The sequence below is a fragment of the Macaca nemestrina genome, chromosome 3 (assembly GCF_043159975.1).
Source record: "Macaca nemestrina isolate mMacNem1 chromosome 3, mMacNem.hap1, whole genome shotgun sequence".
Taxonomy (NCBI): domain Eukaryota; kingdom Metazoa; phylum Chordata; class Mammalia; order Primates; family Cercopithecidae; genus Macaca; species Macaca nemestrina.
Window position 1 is genome coordinate 5,384,147 of NC_092127.1, and position 16,765 is coordinate 5,400,911.

Here is a 16,765-nt window from a genome sequence, read left to right on the forward strand (position 1 = left end):
CCCATGTGCACTTGAATTTGCAGTTGTGTTCTGTAAATGTCAGTTGAGGTCAAGTGTAGTTCAGAGATTTTGTCTCCTTACTCTTGTTTTTGGTGATGGGGGATGGTCTGCTTGATCCATCAGTTACTTAGAGGAGGTATTTTTTTAACTTCTGCTAAAAGTCCATTGACTTTTGATGTAATTTTAAATATGGTGAGGTTCACATCTACCATACTCTGTTTTCCATTTGCTCCTATTTTCTGTCTCTCTTAGAACTCATTTTGGATTAGTTGAACGTTGTTTTTGTATTCTATTTTATTTTCTCTATTGACTTCTTAGCTGTACCTTTTTAAATTTTTTTCAGTGGTTGCTCCTGGGTTAAAAATGTACATCCTTAAATTAACAAAGTCTATTTAGAATCAGTGTGTTATCACTTCATACATTCTACTTGACAATTAACTACCTCCCACTACATAAATGTAATTACGTAACAATATTATGTATAATTCTATTTATCCATCCCCATCCTCTGTGCTGTTTTGTCTTGTTTTACTTCTGTGTTACAAATCTAACCTTACAGTATTGTCATTTCTGCTTGAAAGAGTTGTTTTTTTAAAAAAAAAATATGAGAAGCAGCAGCTCTGTAGTCTTCTACCTGTTCCTCTCTCCAGTTCACTGATTGCCTGCCTATAGATACTAGTTTCCATTTGTTATCTTTTTCCATCAGCCTACAGAATATCTTCTAGCATTTCTTTCATGGCAGGTCTGCTGGTGACAAATTCTCTCAGATTTTGTTTATCTGGAAGTGTTTTTATTTCAACTCTGTTTTTGAAGGATATTTCACTGGCTGTGGAATTCTGAGTTGACAGATTTATTCCCCAGCTCTTTATACCATTCTGTTGTCTTCTGGTCTCCATGGTTTCTGATGAGCCGTGAGTTGTCTCTTTCCCACATACATTTACCTTGTCCTGTGCCCCCAATGCTGCTTGCCCTTCATTATCAACTATGTTGTTATCCTCACGATAGCGTTTTCTAGCAGGCTTTATGTGGTCTCACCCGGCACATGGGCAGTACATAGACAAGGCCTCTTAGGACCCCCGCTCCACAGGCACCTGTGCTCTCCTGAGCAGCTTATTCCAAGTGCCTCTCAGCTGGGTAGGATTGTCATGCCCTGCTTAGACTTCAGCTCACTATACCCCATTTAGAAACTCTGTGTGCGTGGAGTGGGGGTGGTAGTCATAGGGTTCACCTTCCAAGTTTCCCCTTTCTCCTGGAACTCAGTCTTGTATTGCCTGTTGTCCAATGCCTGAATAAAATTGCCACCCCTTTTCCCCCATTTTATGGTTGTTTATGGCAAGAGAGCTAGTTTGGAAGCTGTTACTTCACCGTAGCTGGAACAGAAATTTGAGCTGATTCCACATGTTATTAAGTAATAAAAGTTCAACTTTCCCATCAAGGCAACAATTGTTATAAGTCAACTGAAAGTTTTATTTGCTCTTATTTTGTGATGGTTTTGTTTGCAATGCTTCCTTATATTAATGTAGATAATTTATATAACTAATCTGTTTTACAACTAAATGAGAATTATAGCTAAAGTTTTTTTTCTTCTTGAGATGGAGTCTCGCTCTGTCACCCAGGCTGGAGTGCAGTGGTGCAATCTCAGCTCACTGCAACCTCTGACTCCTCCCAGGTTCAAGCAGTTCTTCTGCCTCAGCCTCCCCAGTAGCTGAGACTACAGGCGTGCGCCACCACACCCTGGCAATTTTTGTATTTTTAGTAGAGGTGGGGTTTTACCATGTTGGCCAGGCTGGTCTGGAACTCCTGACCTCAAGTGATCTGCCTGCCTCAGCCTCCCAAGGTGCTAGGATTACAGGCATGAGCCACTATGCCCAGCTAAAATATTGAATGACAGTTTGGTAACAGTCTTAATCCTTATGTTTTAAGAGAAAGAAAACTTCTTAAAACCTTAATGCTTTTTTTTTTTTTTTTTGTAGAAAACTCAGAAAAAAGGGAAGATGTCTCATGGCAAAAAGAAGAAATCAAGAAGTAAAGCCGTAGGCTCAGGTAGAGAATGATGTTTTATATTTTGTCACTCGTTCAGGAATTTCATGAGAGAAATAAGACCCTATTCTTAATTTGTTATAGTTGTAAATTGTAAGTACATAAAATTGCCACTTTTAAAAATTAGGAATATGTGACTTTGAAGTAACATTTTTTTCTAACATTTTGTCATGAAAATTTTCAGCATACAACTAAGATGGAAAAAAAATTTATATATTTATATACCCACTACTTAGATGTTACAGTTAACATTTTATTATTTACTTTATTAGATAGGTAGTAAAGTTAGTATTAATCCATTAATGCAGTTTTTAAGGCATTTTAAAATAATGTAGACATCAGTACTTCCTCTGGAATACTTATGTACATGATTAACTGGAGTTCAGTGTGTTTACAGTTTTTTCTTTGAATGTAAAATGTACATGCAGTACAATGTGTAACTCAAGCCGCTGTCAACATGTGAAGTCTTTACTCCAGAAAGTTCTTTCATGTCAGTCCCCACCCCATATCTCCGGAGGCAGTGGCTTCAGGGATGTTTTTTCTGCTATGGATTAGTTTTGTCTGTTCTGGGATTTTGTGTAGATGGAATCTCATAGTGTGTACTCTCTTGTGTAAGGCTTCTTTCACTCAGCATAGTTTTTTTGCAATCCATCTATGTTGTTTGGTATCATTTTTATTACTGAGCTTATTCCACTGTGTGATTACACCACAGTTGATCCAGTCTCTTACTGATGGACAGCTGAGTTGTTTTCAGGTTTTGGCTATTTGAATAAAGCTGCCGTGAACTTTTTGTTGTTGTTGTTGAGACTGAGTCTTGCTCTGTTGCCAGGCTGGAGTGCAGTGGCTTGATCTCAGCTCACTGCAACTTCCGCCTCCCAGGTTCAAGCAAATCTCCTGCCTCAGTCTCCTGAGTAGCTGAGACTACAGGCCCACACCACCACGCCTGGCTAATTTTTTGTATTTTTAGTAGAGATGGGGTTTCACCATGTTGGCCAGGATGGTCTTAATCTCCTGACCTCATGATCCACCTGCCTTGGCCTCCCAAAGTGCTGGGATTACAGGTGTGAGCCACTGCAACCAGCCAGTGAACATTTTTATACACATTTCTTTGTGAACATATGTTTTCATTTCTCTTGGGTAAATAAAAAGGAGTGAAGTTGCTGAGTCATAGGGTAGGCATATGTTTAATTTTACAAGAAACTGCCAAACTTTGCAAACTGCATTCCCAAAGTGGTTGTATAACATAATTTTATACTCCTACCAGAAGTTTAAATGCACAGTTTAAATGTTACTAAGAATATAATGAACAACTTCATGTGAATAAATTTAAAATAGATAGGGGAGGCTAGTGGGGAGCGGGGAGAGGGAGAGGCTGGTCAGCGGGTACAAAGTTACAGTTAGATAGGTATAAGTTCAGGTGTTCTCTTGCACAGTAGGGTGACTATGGTTAACACTGTTACACATTTCAAAACAGCTAGAAGAGAGGATTTTTAGTCTTCTTACCACAAACAAATGATAAATGTATGAGGTGATGGATATGCTGAATGCCCTAATTTGATTTTTTAGACAATACATATATGTATTGACACATCACACTGTACTCATAAATATGTACAATTACTATGTGTCAATTAAAAACAAAAATTTAAAAGTGAATCCACCCACCCCGCCAAAATAGAGGAAAAGGGGATATCCTCTTCTCCCCCATATTGTAACACATAAATATCTAGAAAAATGCAAGGCTAATGAAGCTGGATTTTGAAGAAGAAAACTGAAATAATCCTGTAACTATCAAATTCAAACACTAGTTTAAAATTTTTCTATTAAACTAACAAAAACTCCTCAATTCTATATAGTTTTATAGGCAGGTCTAATATAGCAGTCCCCAAACTTTTTCGCACCAGGGACTGGTTTCATGGCAGACAATTTTTGCGTGGACGAGGATTGGAGATGGTTTTGGGATAAAACTGTTCCACCTCAGATCATCGGCGTTAGATTCCCAAAAGCAGCTCACAACCTAGATCCCTCGCATGTGCAGTTCACAATGAGGTTCGTGCTCCCATGAGAGTCTAATGCCACCACTACTCTGACAGGAGGTGGAGCTCGGGTGGTCATGCTCACTCGCCCCCCCACCCTGCCACTCACCTCCTGCTGTGTGGCCCAGTTCCTAACAGGCCACAAACTGATACCGGTCTGTGGCTGGGGGCTTGGGGACCCCTGGTCTAACAGACATTTAATTCTAATCTTAGGGACCGTGACACCAAAAGATAGACCAGAAAAGAGACCCTGCATGTATGGAAACTTGATGAATGTATGACAAAAATGTTGGCTGCTGGTCCGTGGGGAAAGGTGGTTCTGTGACAGTGTTTTCCCTGTAGAAAAATGAAATGAGACTGCCTCTGACTTGCAGCACACAAAAACAGTTCTGAATTGAAGGCTTAAATATGACAGGTAAAATTGGACAATTTTTGGAGAAAATAAAGGAGTATCAATAAAAAGACAACTTAGTAGAAAAATGGGCAGATGACACCAACATTTTTACAGAAGAGGAAATAGTAAAATAAACATTTGGAGGGAGTGCATTCCTAATCACAGAAATTTAAATTCACAGCTACAGTGAGACACTCCTTTGCACCTCCTAGTTTGACACATATTTTAGCCTCTCAAGAGTCTATATTTAATGAGGATGTCACCAGTAGAGATCCTTAATCACTGCAGATATGAAGAGATATAAGCACTTTGAAAATAATTTTGGCCATTCTCTGGCAAAGTTGAAAAAACATGCAGACTTTGAAACCTAGCAGTTGCTGGTGGGTGTATTTACTAGAGGAATTCTTGAACGTGTCTGTATCATGTGTATGAGTGCTCTTAGCATTGTCTTTCATGCTAGCAAAGTACTGCAAACAACTTATCACATTAGAATTGATAGATAAATTGCTGTGTACGTATGGAGTGGAATACAAAAGCAGAACTTTTACTGGTGCATAAGCAATTGTAAAAAGGTCAAAAACATTCTAAACTCCACATTGTTTAGGAATATATTTGTGTACAATAAAATTATAACAAAGAGTAATATGATAAACACAAAGTTCAGAAGGCATTGGAGTCAGGTACGCAGAGTGCTTCCAGTGTCTTATTAATGCTCTCTTTTTTTTTTTGACCGAGTTTTGCTCTTGTCGCCCAGGCTGCAGTGAAGTGGCACAATCTCGGCTTCCTTCAACCTCTGCCTCCCAGGTTCAAGCGATTCTCCTGCCTGAGCCTCCTGAGTAGTTGGGATTACAGGCGCCCGCCACTACTCCCTGGCTAATTTTTTGATTTTTTTTTTTTTTTTTTTTTTTAATAGAGAGGGGGTTTCACCATATTGGCTAGGCTGGTCTTGAACTCTTGACCTCAGGTGATCTATCCACCTCAGCCTCCCAAAGTGCTGGGATTATAGGTGTGAGCCACCACACCTGACCAGTGCTCTCCTTCTTAAGTTGTACTGTGGTCCTATGGGCAACCCTTTTATTATGCATATTTATATTATGCATATATAAATGTTGTCGTGTATAAAATAACTCATCATAGATCAATTCTGATGCCAAAATAAATGTTATGTTCAGTAAGAGTAGATAGCTTGGATATACGGTTCTTAATTAAACTTAAAAAAAAAATCTGTTGGTCCTGAGAGCTTAAGGAAGATTTTATTTAAACTAATAAGACCTTTAGATACTGTGTCTTTTATAAAAGCAGAACTAGGCCAGGTGCAGTGGCTCACGCCTGTAATCACAGCACTTTGGGAGGCCGAGGCGGGCGGATCACGAGGTCAGGAGATCCAGACCATCCTAGCTAACACTGTGAAACCCTGTTTCTACCAAAAATACAAAAATAGCCGGGCGTGGTGGCGGGAGCCTGTAGTCCCAGCTACTCGGGAGGCTGAGGCAGGAGAATGGCGTGAACCCAGGAGGCAGAGCTTGCAGTGAGCTGAGATCGTGCCACTGCACTCCAGCCTGGGCGGCAAAGCGAGACTCTGTCTCAATAAATAAATAAATAAATAAATAAATAAATAAATAAATAAATAAATGCAGAACTACTTTTTGCAGATTACTGGTTTTTCTAAAAATCATGGTGAGCTGAGTTTAGGTGAGTAAGGATTTATGTATATTGGGGTGGTGGCAGAATTGTGGGTAACAGTGTTATGGGTCTGGCCTGGAAGTATTATTGGAATACTTTTTACTAACTTCTGTTCCTACTGTTTCTATTTTATAAATTAGTAGCAACAAAGACAGCAAAGTATTTACTATGTGCCAGTCATTATACTGAGTGTTTAATGTTATCTTCTCTCTCATTCTTATAATAAACCTATGAAGTATAGATATTATTTCCCCCATTTTTACAGGTGAGAAAATTGAGGTCTTAGGTTAAAAAACTTGTCTGAGCTTACACAGCCATAAGTGGGTTCAGCCAGTGTTTTGGGTGTATTAATGCCTAACAAACTACCTTAAAACTTACTAATCTAAAAACTATGTGTAGGCCGGGCACGGTGGCTCACACCTGTAATCCCAGCACTTTGGGAGGCCAAGGCGGGTGGATCACTTGAGGTAAGGAGTTCGAGACCAGCTTGACCAACATGGTGAAACCCCGTCTCTACTGAAAATACGAAAATTAGCCAGGCATGGTGGCACATGCCCGTAAATCCCAGCTACTCGGGAGGGCGAGATAAGCGAATCACTTGAACCTGGGAAGCAGAGTTCAGCCTGGGCAACAAAAGCAAAACTCTGTCTCAAAAAAAAAAAAAAAAATCTATATCTACAATTCAAATTTAGTCCATTGCCTGTTTTTGAAAATGAACTTTTATTGGATCACAGCCAGATTCACTCTTCTGTGGATTGTTTGTGGCTGCCTTCACACTACAATGGCAGAGTTGAACAGTTGGCCCATGAAGCCAACAGTAGTTACCTTCTGGCACTTCACTGAAGTTTGCCAGCCCCTGATTGACAATGGCCATCGTTTTATTTGCTTACAGTTTTGCTTTGGGCAATTCTGTTCGTTTAATGGCTGAGCTAGGGTGGAAGGTCTAAGATGACTGTTTTCATCTATCTGGTGCCTTGTTCCTCCTGCATGTGGCCTCTTTTTAAGTGGCTAGCTTGGGCTTGCCTGTTGTTCAGTAGTCAGAATTTCATGTGACAGTTGATGTCCAAGAGGGAGCATTGCAGGAGGTGTAAAGCAGAAGCTGCAGATACCCTGAGACCTGGCCTTTCACTCCTTCATGCTCTGTTGATCAAGCCGGTTATAGGGGGCTATCCCAGATTCAAGGGAATGGAAGTAGGGAAGAGTGGGAAAGAATTGGTGGCTGTTACTAATCCACCAGAGCCAAGAGTTACACTCAGGTCATTGTGAATCTGGAGACAAACTCTCAGTATGTTTGTCAGTTTTGTAGTATTAAACAAAGAATTATGGAAGAAGAGTAGACTTTCCTGCCAATGGCTTCTGTTAACATACGGAAAACTGGGGGCTGAGAATGATGGGTGCACCTGTAATCCCAGCACTTTGGGAGGCTGAGGTGAGAGGACTGCTTGAGCCCAGGAGTTCAAGACCAGCCTGGGCAACATAGTGGGACCCCACCTTTACAAAAAATTTTCAGAACTAGCCAGGCATAGTGGCATACACTTGTAGTCTCAGCTGTTTGGGAGGCTGAGGTGGGAGGATCACTTGAACCTAGGACTTCAAGGCTGTAATGAGTGCTGAGCATGCTACTGCACTGCAGCTTGGACAACAGAGTGAGACCCTGTCTCAAAAAAAATTTTTTTAAAGAAAAAAAATTGAGGTATGCTTTGGAAATTGATAATAACACCTTACAGATGTATAGTATTTTATAGTTTTTATAAATGCATTCACAGATATTTTCTTGCTTGAGTCTCATAATAAAAAGGAGAGCATTCTTTTATTCCATTTATCATTGAGGAAATGGCCTCTGGAAGGTTAACTGACTTGCTTGAGATCTTATGACTAGTAAGAAAGAAGCTCAAACTAGAACCAAGATCTGTCTTCAGATCCCTGTGTGGGATAGTACTGTTTATTACTACAATTATTTAAATTAATACACTGAATAATCTTGCTGTATCCTACAAGATTATTAAAGGCCTATCAGATAGATTAAAATTCAGAAAATACAGCTAACAATGAAGAGCTTATCCCCAGTGATGTTAAATAACAGCACACTACTAAATAAAGATACAGTAAGGTGATTAAAAGGCAGCAATGCTTTTGGTTGCTTTAGCAAAAGTAGGAGAACCAGCAAGATAGCAGTTAAAGTGAAAGTATATGTAGGGGTTTGCAAGACTGCACAGGGGTAAGAAGTGAGTACGGCGCCTCCTGTCTGATTGTTCAGCTGTAGCTATCTTTTACAATTTGGTGAGACTATTTTTGTGGCAGGCTTTCAGAACCCTGGACCTACAGCCAAAATATGAATAACCAGCATGTTAACTTATCTTAATATTCTAGATACTTCTGACACTGTGGACATTTGGTGTCTAGAAGGAATGAAAACCAGTGACATCAAAGAGTTGAATATTGTTTTGCCTGAATTTGAGAAAACCCACCTAGAGCATAAGTAAGTCTTTTGATGATGTGGTATATTTACCTGATGAATTTCCCTTGAAGCACTGTTTTTGCTCATCATACAGTTTTTGTTATGTACTATTTTCATTGTCATTGTTTTAGATATTTTTACGTTTATTATAATTGTTTCTTTAATTCTTTGAAGAATTCATATGTTTTTAAATGTTCCAAATATGTAGACTTTTAAATTTATATTTGTGTATTAACCTTCTATCTTAAATATGTTGTGGTCAAAGATCATGGTCTGGTGATAATTTTTTTTTTTTTTTTTTTTAATTTTGAGGCTTTCTTTATGACCTGGTACATGATCTGTGTGCAATTTCTAATCATTGGATCTAGATAGACTCTAATTATTGGATCTATGTTCAGTATTTCTTGGTACTTCTATTCATTTGTGCTGTATATGTTTAGAGACTATTAGGAAAATCGTGTGTAAAATTGCTCTGTCTTGCAGACTGAACATTTTAGTTGGTCACGCACTCTATTCCTAAACATACTTTGTCTTAAAATTTATTTTACCTGATACTAATATGCATCATAGTTTTCTTTTGCTAGCATTTGCCAGATTTTTTTTGTTTGTTTGTTTGAGATGGAGTCTCGATCTGTCCTCAGGCTGGAGTACAGTGGTGAGATCTCGGCTCACTGCAACCTCCACCTCCCAGGTTCAAGCAATTCTCCTGCCTCAGCCTCCTAAGTAGCTGGGACTACAGATGTGTGCCAACATGCCCAGCTAATTTTTGCATTTTTAGTAGAGACAGGGTTTCACCATGTTGGCTAGGATGGTCTCGATCTCCTGACTTCGTGATCTGCCCACCTTGGCCTTCCAAAGTGCTGGGATTATAGACGTGAGCCACTGCGCCTGGCCAGATTTTACATTCTTTTTAATTTCTTTTACTTCCAACCTTTTTGCTACCTTAAATTTTAATTTCTTTATTCGTCTTTTTAAATCCAGTGTATCAGTCTTTGAATTTCAACTCGAGTTTAGTCCATTAGCATTTATTGTAATTATTGATATATCTTGAACAATATGTTAATATATTGTTACTTCTTTAACTTTTTTATTCTACTTTTTGATGTTCTGAATTTTTTTAACTTAAAAAAATTGTATTTATAACTCACCACCTTTAATTCTAAATTAAGGTAGATAGAATTTCCCCTTCTGTTGTGTGTGTTTGTCTCTTTTTAAGACAATAACAAAATTTACTTAGGTATTTGATCACTTTTATCTCAGATATTTTCTTGCAATATCCTGTAGATAAGTATTTTCTCTTATTTAAATATTTCATCCAACACCACAGTGTGGCTCTTTATGTTGTAAAACTTCTAAACCTTCTGATTATTTTTATTATACCCTTGAATTTGAATGACAGCTTAGCTGGATATAATATTTTATGTTCTAAATTATTTTCTTAAATACTTTGGAAACTTTATATTCTTTTACATCGAGTGTTGCTTTTGTAAAATTTGATGTCTATCTAATTCTTATTTCTTTGAATGTGATCTGTTGTTTAGCTCTCTCAACTGTTACTTTGTTTCTTTGATATTCTTAAATTTCACTATATTGAGCCTGACCTTTTCATTCCAAGGTTTAAAAAAAATTTTTTTTAATCTATTGCTGCTGAACAAATTACTTTTTTTAATTCTAAGAATTTAAAATATTTTTATCCTAATTTTCTTTTTTGTTATCTTATTATCCTTTGCTTCATTCACTGGGAGATTTCCTCAATCTAAGAAATTAGATTTTCTAATTTATTCTTAGAAATATCCAGTCTGCTGTTTGTCCCATCTGTTGAGTTCTCTATTATATTTGTTTTCTGGTTTTTTTTTTTTTTTTTTTTTGAGATGGAGTCTCACTCTGTCACCCAGGCTAGAGTGCTGTGGCGCAATCTCAGTCCCTGCAACCTCTACCTCCCGGGTTCAAGCAGTTCACCTGCCTCAGCCTCCCTAGTAGCTGGGATTACAGGCACCCACCACCACGCCCAGCTAATTTTTTGTATTTTTAGTAGAGACGGGGTTTCACCATGTTGGCCAGTCTGGTCTCTAACTCCTGACCTCAAGTGATCCACCTACTGTTGCCTCCCAAAGTGCTGGGATTACAGGTGTGAGCCATCATGTCCAGCTATTTCTGCTGCTTTTTTTGTGTCTTGTATTTGTGTTTTATGCTGCTAATATCTTCCTTAGAATATCTGTTGAGCTAATTTCAAATTATTGGATCAGCTATTCTAAAATACCTGCTCTGGTAAGGTTTCGGATATAATATGTGTTTTCCTTTTGAAATGGTTGGGTTCCTCCAGCATCTTGTTATTCCAGTCTCTGAGTTTATTTTCCCCTGGGCCTGTCCCTTTCTGTCAGACAGTATGTACAGAAGAAGGCCAAACTCCAGTCTCTGTTAGTGCCTGTGAGTGCAGGGGGTGGGGTAAGCCCTAGGGTGGGCAGCCTCAGCTACTCATCTCACAAAACAGCCTGTCAGGTCAGTACTTCACTCCTCACCCTCCAGAGAGGAGCAGCAGGAAGAAAAGATGGACTCTGTGGGTCATCATTCTCCAGCATGGGGGTTTGACCGGGGACAGGTGAGGAAATAGCTGCCCAAAGTCAGTCAGCCTCCCATGTTTTTCTCTAGGCCCAAGTCCAACCCCCGTTTCAGTCTTGATGAGGACACAGGGACCGAGGTCTAAGTTGCTGCAGGGGGCAGGGGAGCGGGGGTGGAGCAGGCACACTGTTGATGAGATCGGTGATGGGAAGAGGCAGGAGTCAGTTTCCCACAGCTGTCTATTCCTGCCCTGGCCACAGCGCCACTCCTCACAGCAGTCATCCTCTCTACATGACCTCACCCTCAGGGTTTTCACAGCTTTCTCCATTTTCTCTGTGGTATTCCCTCTGTAGTTCTGGGTGAGCTTGGGGAAAGGAGCCAGCCTGTCATGCCAATTCATCATCATCATTGTGGGAAGTACCTGTTTTACTCTTCTGTATATTCCAGAGCCAGTTTCCTGTTAAAACTAGCACAGTTAACACACCCAAGACCATCTTGCTTGTGTTATCCTTTTCCTATTCACAAATCTCTTATAGGAAGCTTATTATAGATTTCTGATGTTTTAGGGAAAATGGCATTGTCCCCTTCTAAATCATTTCTTACGTCAAGAACTTACTACCCAGTGGGTAGTAAGGACACAGGGACAGGTCTGAGTTGCTGCAGTGGGTAGTAAGTTCTTGATATAAGAAATGATTTAGAAGAGGCATAGTATTTTTCTTAGACTTATATAACATTGCAGTACAACTTTGTATTTTTGTCATACCAAATAAGAATTCTGGTGAATCACTGATCTCATTTTGTTTCCTTGACAATGTGGTGTTCTCAGCCACGTGAAACACTTCACTCTTTCAAAATTAAGTCAACAACTATTTAAGGATCTGTTTTTAATATCCTGTACCTAGCACTCAGACCTGAATAGCTTCACTGTTATATCAGTATAAACTGACGATAAGCAGTTTATGTATAAGTAGGGAAGTATGCCATGAAATGCAACATTACAAACGCTTAGAATAGTCTATAGCTGATTCAATTAATTGAATTTTGCCAGATGTTTAAGTTGCTAGAATTTGGAAGAGCTGTCTTGTGTAGACCATCACCTTTGTGGTTGAAAGAATCTATCGATTTATCATTACAAGCCATATGCGGAGAGGCCTGACCAGCTTTTCTTATTTAAAAAAAAAAATTTCTTTAGATGGGGTCTCACTGTGTTGCCCAGGCTGGTCTCCAACTCCTGGGTTTAGGGGATCCTCCCACCTCAGCCTTCAGAGTAGTTGAGATTACAAGCATGTGCCATGATGACTGGCTATATTTAAAAAATATTCTAACATCTGAAAATAATGATTTGATAGTTATATTGCATTAGAAATTCTTTTTTTTTTTTTAAGTGGGACTTATGTAAATTTTTAATTGTGCTAAAATACACATAACATAAAATTTGCCATTAAGTGTTTTTAAGTGCACAGGTCAGTAGTGTTAAGTATATTCATGTTGTTGTGCTACCAGTCTCCAGAACTTCTTTATCTTGCACAACTGACATTCTGTACCCATTAAATCACAATGTTCTATTCTTCACCCCATCTCTAGTGCTTGGCAACCACCCTTCTACTTTCTGTTTCTATGAATTTGACTACTTCGAATACTTCACATAAATGGAACCATCCAGTATTTGTCTTTTTGTGACTGACTTATTTCACTTAGCATGTCCTCAAGGCTCATCTGTGTGATAGCATGCATCAGAATTTCCTTCTTTGTTAAGGCTGTGTTTGTGTGTACACAGATGACCATTCCTCCATTCACTGTTTACCCATTCATTCATCAGCGGACACTTGGGTTGCTTCCACCTGTTGGCTGTTGTGAATAATGTTGCTATGAACATGCATCTATAGAAATACCTCATTATTCATGAATTTTTTTGTTTAGTTCAATGTGTAATAACAAGTTACAACTTTATTTTTTTTTTAATTAAATGTCTTTTGAGATAATTGTAGAATCACATGCAGTTGTGAGGAATAATATAGGGATTTTATCATATGTATAGGTTTGTGTATTGCATCACTGCCAGAATTCTTGTGTCCTCATGCCCCGTCTGTCCTCATGTTGCCCTTTTATAGCTACACCCACAGCCCCAAGCCCTGGAAACCACTAACCTGTTCTCCATTTCTGTCATTTCATCATTTCAAGAATGTTATATAAATGAAACTCTATAGTGTGCAACCTTTTGGGATTGGCTTTTTTCCACTCAGCATAATGCCTTGGAGATTCATCCAAGCTGTTGTATGATTCCATTCCACTACATTGCTAGGTAGCATTCCATGGTATGGATATACCATGGTTTGACATTCACCCATTGAAGGAATTTGGGTTGTTTCTAGTTTTGGGCTGTTACACACACAGTGCTGTGAACATTTGTATACATTTTTTTGTTTGAACCTGAGCTTCCATTTCTCTGGGATAAATGCCCAAGAGTGCAGTTGTTGGGTTATATGGTAATTGCATGTTCAGTTTTGTAAGGGACAGACTGTTTTCCACAGTGTATGATCCAGATTCTCTGCATCCTTGCCAGCATTTGGTGTTCTCACTAATTTTTATTTTAGCCATTGTGATAGGTGTGAAGTGTAGAAATATTTTCTCTTTATTGTGTGTTAACTGTGTGCACTTTGTTAAGCAACCCATCTCTGGAACTAAAGCCTTATGAAACGGTAGCTTTGTACCCGTTTGAGCAATGACTCCTCATTCCTCCCTCCCCCAGCAATCACTATTCTACTTTGTCTCTGTAAATCTCACTGCTCTGGGTACCTCATATGAGTGGAATCATACAATATTTGTCCTTTTGTGACTGTCTTATTTCACTCAGCATGATGTCCTCAAGGCTCACCCATGTCATAGCATGTGTCAGAATTTACTTTTTAAGGTGGAATCATATTCAGTCATATGAATACCCATTCATGTCTCTTAACAACAGGGATGTGTTCTGAGAACTGCATCCTTAGGCAGTTTTGTCATTGTGTTAACGTAGAGTGTACTTACACCAACTTAGATGGTGTAGCCTAGTACATGCCGTGGCTATATGATGTGTTGCCTGTTCCTCCCAGGATACACACTTGGACAGCAAGTTCATTCAATACTGTGTCACTGTATTGAATACTGTAGGTAATTGTATCATGATGGTAAATTGTGTATCTAAACATAGAAAAGGTACAGTAAAAATATGGTATAAAAGATAAAAAATGAGCCTGGGCAACATAATGAGACCCATTTTCTACAAAAAAGTTAAAAATTAGGCAGGCATGGTGGCATATGCCTGTAATTCCAGCTACACGGGAGGCTGAGGCAGGAGGATCACTGGAGTCGAGGAGTTTGAGGCTGCAGTGCTCCATGATCGCACTACTCAGTCCAACTTGGGTGACAGAGTAAGACCTTATCTCAAAAATAAATAAATAAATAAATAATAAAAAATGTTATGCCTGTTTGGGGCACTTGGTAATTTATTATCAAGTTTTATGCAGTATACCTAACTATATACACAACTAGGCAACACTATAGGTTTGTTTACACCAGCATCACGGCAAAGTATGTGAATAATGCATTGTGCTATGACATTTTGATGGCAACAGTGTCACTAGGTGATAAGATATTTTTAGCTCCATTGTTTTATGGGTCTACCATTGTGTGTGCCATCCATTGTTGACTGAGACATTGTTATATGGTCATGATTTTAACACATTTTCTTTACCCACTTATCTATCAGTGGACACTTGAGTTGTTCCCACCTTTTGGCTATTGTGAATAATGCTGCTACACACATTGATGTACAATTGATATTCAAGTCCATGCTTTCAATTCTTTTGTGTATATGCCTAGAAGAGGAATTGCTGGATCATGTGGTAGTTCTATGTTTAATTATTTTATTTTATTTTTTGTTTTTTTGGGAACTGCCAATACTGTTTTCCACAGTGACTATATCGTTTTACATTTCCACCAGCAACACAGGGGTTCCTATTTCTGTACTTTCTCACCAACACTTGTTGTTTTCTGTTTTTTAAAATAATAGCCATCTTAATGGGTGAGTGAGCCAAGCCAGAAGAATCAGAGACTGGCCACCAGATCTCTTCTCCCCAGCGACAGAGACCTGAGGCAGTTTCTTTTAGTCAGTTTTATAGTTTCTGAAGAACTATCACCTGATTTATGGCTACTTTTTGGCTAGTCCAAATGTGTTACACAGTTGCTCCTCCTTTTGCTAACAGGCAGAGAGGGAGGGAATAAAGTCTGCTGGGTCTTTCAGGTAGTAGGAAAAGACTGGGATTAGCCATAAGCATTTCCTTACTTGGTATCACCTGTGAGGTTGTTTAGTATCAGGGAATTAAGATGGCCCCGTACCGGAGGGCTTACAGAAAAATGTACTTGTTCTTTTTCTTTTGCTGATACGTGTTTCCAGTATTTTTTTCAGGCTGAACATTGCCATCTTAGTTAGTTAAAATGGTGTTCTCATATGTTCATCACAGCACTATCCATGATAGCAAAGACAGAATCAACCTAGGTGCCCATCAACTGTGGGTTGGATAAAGAAAATATGGTATATGTAGACCATGGAATACTGCACAGCTATAAAAAAGAACAAAATCATGTCCTTTGTAGCAATATGGATGCAGCTGGAAGTCATTATCCCAAGTGAATTATTGTAGGAACGGAAAACCAAATACTGCGTGTTCTCGCTTATAAGTGGGAGCTAAACATTGGGTACACATGGACATAAAGATGGCAACAGTAGATCCTGGAGATTCCTAGAGGGAATAGGGATTCAAGGACTGAAAAACAACCTGTTGGGTATCATGCTCGCTACCTGAGTGATGGGGTCAGTTGTACCCCAGACTTCAGTGTCATGCAGTATGCCCATATAACAAATCCCTTAATCTAAAAAATTGAAATTATAAAAAAATGAGATTAAAGATATTTTTAAAATAAAAAAGGTATATGCCAAATTGTATGTACATGTTTGTTTATATGCTAAGCAAATGAAACACCTTTCAAAATCCATCATGGTACTTAGACTTTTTTTTTTAATTCCTCTACAGAGAAAGAACAGAATCTAAAGTTTGTAGGGCAGCCATCGACACATTTTACGTTAATGTTAAAGAACAAGTCATCAAATTGGTAAGCTCACTGACATGAATTTGTTGGTCTAAGGTTTTTTTCACTAATCCTGAAGCAGCATATTGTTGTCTTAGAAAAGCTTGCATTTGTTGGCAGTATGGTAATAAACTCATTAGAACTATTCATAACTATTCATAAAAACATAACTGTTTTTAACTGAATGTGATACATGTGAAACTAACATTTACTTTTGGAAAATAATGTACATATGTATTTTTTGTTTTGTGTAGCTTAAAGAAAGCCAGATGTTGAAAAATCTGAAAAGGAAGAATGCTAAGGTAAATGATGTATGTGATTAGAGTCATAGAGTCAATACTAACATGTAGAGTTATGTAAAGACTTGACTTTGGGTTTACAGCCTTTAGAGTGTGAGTAGATTTCATAATCTTGTCAGGCTTTTATTTGGTTGATCTCATGGTTGATATGGTTGGTATTATTAATGCA

At 38.6% G+C, this 16,765-nt stretch overlaps 1 protein-coding gene and 1 long non-coding RNA gene across 6 annotated transcripts in view; one reads left to right on the forward strand and one right to left on the reverse strand.

Annotated features, from left to right (window-relative positions):
- The window catches only part of LOC105466576 (centromere protein U), a 43,687-nt gene that overhangs the window by 19,025 nt on the left and 7,897 nt on the right, over window positions 1-16,765 (forward strand). For all 5 annotated transcript variants that reach the window (XR_011620755.1, XM_071092771.1, XM_071092772.1 and 2 more), the window contains exons 7-10: window positions 1,974-2,043; window positions 8,524-8,632; window positions 16,243-16,321; window positions 16,552-16,599. Coding sequence is in view for 4 of the 5 variants with exons in the window: in XM_071092771.1 (XP_070948872.1) it covers window positions 1,974-2,043; window positions 8,524-8,632; window positions 16,243-16,321; window positions 16,552-16,599 (306 nt within the window). In the remaining variant the exon portion in view is untranslated. The remainder of the gene's footprint in view (window positions 1-1,973; window positions 2,044-8,523; window positions 8,633-16,242; window positions 16,322-16,551; window positions 16,600-16,765) is intronic.
- The window catches only part of LOC139362266 (uncharacterized), a 36,176-nt gene that overhangs the window by 18,186 nt on the left and 1,225 nt on the right, over window positions 1-16,765 (reverse strand). The gene's annotated exons all lie outside the window — the stretch shown is intronic.